General features: G+C 60.2%; 1 protein-coding gene across 1 annotated transcript in view; it reads left to right on the top strand.

Moving 5' to 3' along the window:
• The first annotated feature begins 439 nt into the window (after window positions 1-439).
• C22H2orf42 (chromosome 22 C2orf42 homolog) overlaps window positions 440-6,855 on the top strand; it is a 6,526-nt gene continuing 110 nt past the window's right edge. The window contains 7 exon segments of the mRNA XM_026863012.1: window positions 440-713; window positions 1,583-2,195; window positions 2,198-2,419; window positions 3,148-3,258; window positions 3,629-3,733; window positions 5,168-5,272; window positions 6,689-6,831. Coding sequence (XP_026718813.1) covers window positions 687-713; window positions 1,583-2,195; window positions 2,198-2,419; window positions 3,148-3,258; window positions 3,629-3,733; window positions 5,168-5,272; window positions 6,689-6,831 — 1,326 coding nt within the window. The 5' untranslated portion in view covers window positions 440-686.

Genomic DNA, 6,855 nt, shown 5'->3' with positions numbered 1-6,855 from the left:
GCTACGGCGGAGACCCCCGCCCCTTCCTTTGCGTCGTCGAGGTGCGACGTCACGGCGACGTTACGTCAGTGACGTCATCGACGTCAGCGCCGCGCTCTGGCGAGGCGCTGTGGTTGAGGCTTCAGGAGGAGGCCCCGGGCCTGTTCCCTCAGGCAAACCGGGGCCTGGTCCTGAGGTGACCGGGGTTGTGGGATCCGTCCCGTTCCGGTTGACCGGTCTCACCGGGCTCTTCGCGGTGGCTGTGCTGGTCCGCTGGGTGTTGGTCTTTGTGCTCCGTGGCTTCTCCGGCCCTTCCTTGAAGCCGGGGGACTGACACGGGAGCCCCCAGTGAGTTCTGGCGCCGAGCCCCAGTTCCCTGAGCTGGGCCCGGTGCTTTGCAGCTGGCCGGGAGCTCGCGCCTCCCGGTGCCAGCGGCTTTTATCTCGTGTCAGTGGGGCTGGCGTCAGTCACCACAGGAGCACCGGGAGCTGCTTTTCGTCATCCCACGCGTCCTGTCACATCCACTTTAAGGTGACGATGTCTCCCAGAGATGTTGCGGCTCCAGCAGTGACAATAAACATCCATTTTGCCTCTGCCCTCTGTCTCCGTCTCTTGCCCTCGCTGGGCGCAAAGACCGGCTTGAGGCCTTGGCTGCGTGTGGCTCTTCACACCGTGCTTGGTTTTCCCCCAAAAAGAGGGTTTTGGCCATGGAGGGGAGCACGAGGAAGGCAGGGGTGAGTGGAGGGCTCTGTCATAGGGCCAAGGGGATCTGGGCAGCCTTCCCGGCCCATCGCACGTCCTGATGTGATGGGGACAAGGAGCTGTGCGAGCCTGGGCAGGGGAAAAGGTGTTGGGCAGGGGGAGAAATGGTTGAAGTTCCATTGCTGGCAGCTCCTCCAGGTGCTGAGAGAGTCACTGTCTTGCTCCTCGGCTGCCAACCTGGTGCAAAAAAACCTGATGTGGGTCAATCAGGAGGGAATCGCCATGGTTCCGTCCTGTTCACGCCGGGTTTTCTCCCCATCATCGCTGCCTTGGACAGTGGTTTGTACTCTGGTGTCGCTCAGAGCAGCTCTGGCGTGCTCAGCAAGTGCCCAGGGGCTCTGGGAGTCCCCCTGCAGTGGTGGGCTGGCCACCCAGCTTTATTTACACCCCACATCCTTTATTTAATTTTATTTACCCCCACAAGCTGAACTTGTGGCTTTGGCCACACCAAAAGCTCTCTTTTTTGCCTTGTTTTTTCTCTTGCATGGCCAAGACTGGGGAATAGCAGGGGGTGAGCGCCAGGGTGGAGGCGACAGGGTCCGGTGCTTCCAGGGGTGGAACTTTATCGCTCCATGAGGAGAGACACCCCTCCGTGGGATGTCGTGTCACACCGGGGTGTCACTTCAGACCTCGGTTCCAGCGGTGGGACTGCAGCAGGGTGGCACGGTGACCGGCAGGGACCCCTGCCCATCCTTCCAGAACCAGGCAGCCAGTCGCTTCCCCCCTCTCTTTTTTTTCCCCTCCATTTTCTTCCCTTTATTTTTTCCTCTGTCCTTCCCATCCTGTCCGCCTCTGTGCAGGCTGTTAATTCACCCCCCTGCCCTGATCTCTGCCCTTCCAGGTTCACCAGAGTATGGAGCCGGCATCGGTGAGGACCAAAGTCCCCTCCTTCCTGTCTGACCTGGGGAAGGCCACGCTCCGGGGCATCCGGAAATGTCCCCGTTGCGGCACTTACAACGGCACCCGTGGCCTGAGCTGCAAGAACAAGAACTGCGGGACCGTTTTCCGTTACGGCACACGCAAGCAGCCCAGCGTCGACGCCGTCAAGCTCATCACTGGCTCCGATTTACAGGTTTATTCGGTGCGGCAGAGGGACCGGGGACCGGATTACCGGTGTTTTGTGGAGCTGGGGGTCTCGGAGACAGCCATCCAGACGGTGGACGGGACCATCATCACGCAGCTCAGCTCCGGCCGCTGCTACGTGCCGTCGTGTCTGAAAGCAGCCACGCAAGGCGTGGTGGAGAACCAGTGCCAGCACGTCAAACTGGCCCTGAACTGCCAAACCGAGGCCACCCCGCTCACCCTGAAAAGCTCGGTGCTCAACTCCATGCAGGCTTCACCCGAAACCAAACAAACCATATGGCAGCTGGCGACTGAGCCCACGGGGCCGCTGGTGCAGCGGATCACCAAGAACATCTTGGTGGTGAAGTGCAAGGCCAGCCAGAAGCACAGCCTCGCTACCTGCACGCCTCCTTCGCCCAGAAAATGAGCGCCAAGACGCTGGCGGACCACAGGTTCTCCTGCTCCTGCCAGGCTCTGAAGCCTGGCAAGGGTGGCCCGGCCGAGGAGGAGGCGATGCCGCCGCGCTGCATTCATTTCTTTGCCTGCATCTGCGCCTTCGCCAGCGACGAGAGCCTGGCGCAGGAGTTCGCTGACTTCCTCACCTACGACTCCGGCGGTAGGTGGAGGGGGGAGCAAAGCACAGAGGATTTTGGGGGGTTTTAAGGGGCCGTGTCGGGCTGATGCCTCCCGCTTCCTTCCTCCCGCTCGTGCCTTGGCAGCTGCCTGCCTTTGCCTGGGCTGCCCTTAGACCTGCTCCCCATGGGTGCTTCGTTAGCTGAGGGTTTATTTCCTGCCCTCGCCTCCCTGCAAGCAGAGAGGCTTTGTGGGGGGTGATTCCTCCTGGCTCCCAGCATGTGGGAGCAGAGCTGGGGGGCACCCTGTGCTCCCCCGGGAGCTGGTGGAGGGGCTTTGCTGCGATGGGTGCTCAGGCGACCCGGTTTCCTCTTCCCTTGGGGCTGGAGCAGCGCTGGGGGACGCCCAGATCTCTCTGAACCCCCCTCCTGCAGCAGCAGCTGCGGGTTCAGTCCCCTGGGAGGGGGTTGTGCACCCCGATAGGTGCACCCAGATAATCCCACTCTGTCTTTAGGCACCCTAAGGTGAAAATCCACCCCGAGGAGAGCGACCTGGGTGATGTGAGTGAAATAAAATCACCACTTGCTTCAAAGAAGCGTGTCTGCAGGGCCGGGGGGGCTTTGGGGTTTCTCTGAGGATGTTTGGGGCGTGCTGGGAGGTCTTGGGGATGCAAGTGCTGGCGTGGGGAGGGGGACACAGGACCTTTATGTCCCCACAGCACTGCCGCCTGTGGCTGAGATGCTTTTAAGGACAGAGTCTCGTTTTTCTTAGGTCTGAAAGGGATCGTGGTCCCGCAGTTGGTTGGCAGCCCCGAAACCACGGTGCAGGCTGGGGAGACGCCTGCTGCCAAGCCCAAGAAGAGGAAAAAGGACGTGACGCCCGGTGAGCGTCTGCTGGAGGCTCTGCGGGATGGGGGGGACGTGGGCTGAAGCCGAACGCCGTGGCACGGCCGCAGGAGGGGGCAGCCCCGCCGTGACCTGCTGGACTCACAGCCGACTGTGGGCTGTGTCCAGTGCCGGTGGGAGCTTTGGGAGCAGCTCTGGGTGTTGAGCCCACGCCTGCCCCGAGTCCGAGGGAGTCTTTAAGTGATTGTTAGTGGTATAAAGGTGGCAAGAGCTGTGGTGACAGCGCACCCTAAGGAGAGAGGTGACTTCTCCAGCCCACCCACCCTGCCCACAGCAGGGATGCCCTCAAGGGGTGCCTGTGGACCCCCGGGGCTTGTGCACTGACTCTCTCTTAAACAATCCCTCAGGGACACAGGCCACCAGCCCTCTCCTGGCTCAGGACCCAGCTCACAGCAACCCCAGGAGAAGCAGCCTGAAGAAGCCGGCCGTCGCTTCCTCGCTGAAAAGACAAGGTAAGCCTCGGTCACACGGCTCACTGAGAGCGCTCGGGGACCGGGCGGACGCCCACAGCCCTTCGATTCGTGCCACCACATCCCTGCAGAGGGGTCAGCAGAGCCCTCTCTGTCCATCACTTGTTCTAGGAGGCCAAAATTGTTCTCAGGCACCTTGGTGTTGCTGGTAGCTGTGTGTGTCTCGCGGAGGTCGGGATGCTGGTGTAGCTTTGGCTCACCGTAAACGTGGTTTGTTAGAGAAGGACGATGCTGGTGTCCTCTCGAGGTGGCTCTTTGGTGGGTTTCTGGGTGCAGAAAGGTTACAGAAGTTGGCTTGTGGCGGTGCCAACGCTTATGTGAGTGAGCAGACCTTATATTAATGTCTCCTGACACAACTAAGTGCTCTCCTGGAGAAAATGGGTAGGCGAAGCGGTTCAGGCAAAGCTGCGACAGTTTCTGTTGCGCTTTTTTGCCACTGCTAGCGTTTCCAGTGTCTTTTGGAGAGGAGTGGCTGGAGAGCTGCCAGCCAGAGAGGGACAGCCGGCTGAACAGGAGCCAGCAGTGTGCCCAGGGGGCCAAGAAGGCCAATGGCATCCTGGCTTGTGTCAGCACTGGGGTGGCCAGCAGGGACAGGGAAGGGATCTGAGCCCTGGGCTCGGCACTGGGGAGGCCGCCCCTCGCTGAGTGGGTTCAGTTTTGGGCCCCTCACCCCAAAAAGGCCATTGAGTGACTCGAGCGTGGCCAGAGAAGGGCAACGGAGCTGGGGCAGGGTCTGGAGCACAGGTCTGCTGGGGAGCGGCTGGGGGAACTGGGGGGGTTCAGTCTGGAGAAGAGGAGGCTGAGGGGAGACCTCCTGGCCCTCGGCAACTCCCTGCCAGGAGGGGGCAGAGAGGGGGGATGAGTCTCTGGAGCCAAGGCCCCAGCGCCAGGCCCCGAGGGAATGGCCTCAAGCTGCCCAGGGCAGGGTCAGGCTGGCTCTGAGGAAGGATTTCTGTGCAGAAGGGGCTGTTGGGCGTTGGAATGGGCTGCCCAGGGCAGGGGGGAGTCCCCGGGATCCCTGGGGGGGTTGAAGAGTCGGGCTGAGCCAGCGCTGAGGGGTCTGGGGGAGTTGGGAACGGTCAGGGGGAGGGTCATGGTTGGGCTGGAGGAGCTGCAGGGGCTTTTCCAGCCCAGAGGATTCTGGGATTCTGTTCATGTCAAGCTGATGGAAAAACAGGTAGGTTTGCTGTCCTGCTGCCTTCCTGATCACTGCTTAACACGGGGAGTTGTGTCTGTGCTGCTGGGGAAACCTGTGCAGGTGAAATGGGGAATACTGGGCTGGAGCTGGCTGCAGAGGAGCTGTGCCTGTGGGGCAGCTGGTGTGCCTCGGTCTTAGTTATTTCTCCTACCCCTCAGGCTTGGCACTTCACTTGTGTGCCCCTGCAGGTTCTGATTTCCCTTCCCTTTCTCCTGCAGGCTGCACCCAGCTGCTGGACGAGTCGCAGGTGACCCTCTCCTTCCAGGACTGGCTGGCCAGTGTCACCGAACGCATCCATCAAACCATGCATTACCAGTTTGAGGGTAAGGCCTTGGGGGCCACCTCGGGGATGCCGCTGGGCACAGCTCCACGCCACGCTGCTCCACTCGCTGCCCTTTCTCTGTCGTTAAGCTCCTGGCAGCATTAAATAACTGTCAGCTCAAAGGGAGGCGAGCGCTTCACTTGGAGCAAATGTTATTTTGCCCTGGGAGGTTTCTATCAGCTTTTGATTTGTTTCCTGAACATGGACTTAATGGTTATCAGCAGCCTGGTGCTGGTGTTTATCCTGGGGAAGGGAGAAATTCCCTCAGAGGTTGTTGATGCTCAAATTTAAACTGCCTGAGGCTGTGTGGAGGAGGTGAGGTTAAATAAGGTGACACTTAGCGGCGTGAGGTCTTGGAAATTATAATCCACTTTTCCTCACATGACTTGGCTGTCCTTGTCCCCGCCACGTGCCCTGAAGGCAGGGCTCAGCCGTGCGCGTGGCTACTGGCAGTGGCTTGTGGCTGTAATACGTGGGCAGGGGGCTACTGTCCTCAGTGAGCTGCGTGGGGATTGTGGGGGCAGCGGGGCACGTCTCTGGCCCATCCACCAGGTCTGTAAAAATCCTTATTGGGGAGGTACTTCAGAAGTCTGGCTGCTGGGAGAGCTGTTCCTGCCTGGCAGGTGCTGCAGAGGGACCCAAAAAAAAAAATGCCTGAAGGGGAGCAGCTCCTTCCAAGCAATGTAAGAGCACTGTGTGTTTGTCACATGAGACAAACACGTGTCCTGGTGTCCAGCAGCAGGCCCTGAGGTGTCATTACAGGCAGGGGCCGTGCCAGTGACAGTCCATGATGCTCAGTTTGTGGTTGGACTCCAGGATCTTAAGGCTCTTTTCCAACCTAAATGGTTCTGTGGTTCTTAAAAAAGTTACGTTGTCACCCCCCAGCCCCCCTTCAGCAGCATCACCCACTTTAGCAAACAGGGACTGAAAGCCCTGAGGGGCTGAGCCCCGTTTCTGCACTCCCCAGGACAAGCACGGGAAGGGGTCCAGCACGGGGGGCCGCAGAGGCCGTGAGGGACTGGGGCACACCCAGAGCCTGCGGGGAGTCACTGCCCAGAAGGACAAAGAGAAAGTCCCAAGTTGGAAGGATCGTCAGGTCCATCTCCCCACTCCTCACCAGACTGGCCGTGATCTGGTGGGAGGGCGTGAAGCCCCCAGAGCCAGGCTCTGTCAGCAGCGCCCTCAGGCAGGCCGAGAGGCAAAGGACACAAAACGAAGCGCCAGAATTCAAGAAAATATGTCAGCCTGATGCTGGCAGTGCTCTTCCAGCCGGCTGCTGGAGGCCCCGCTTGCAGAGATAACTCAAAACTTGAGCAGGATGGGGGTGTCCTTGAACAACACAGCACCTGGCACCCCCTTCCCGCCCAGTGCCGCCTCTCCTCTGCCCCCACCCCATGTCTTCTTCCTGCCTGCACAGGCAAGCCCGAGCCGCTGGTGTTCCACATCCCCCAGGCTTTCTTCGACGCGCTGCAGCAGAGGATCTCCAGCGGGAGCACAAAGAAGAGGCTGCCCAACTCCACTACAGGTAAGACAGGAGCACACTTGGCGCAGGGTGAAACCGTTGAGGCTGCTTTTGGAGGAGAA

This window comes from Athene cunicularia, assembly GCF_003259725.1.
Source record: "Athene cunicularia isolate RWA chromosome 22 unlocalized genomic scaffold, athCun1 chr22_part1, whole genome shotgun sequence".
Lineage (NCBI taxonomy): Eukaryota > Metazoa > Chordata > Aves > Strigiformes > Strigidae > Athene > Athene cunicularia.
Note: the sequence above shows the minus strand (reverse complement) of the source record. Positions and strands in the feature narration are given on the sequence as shown.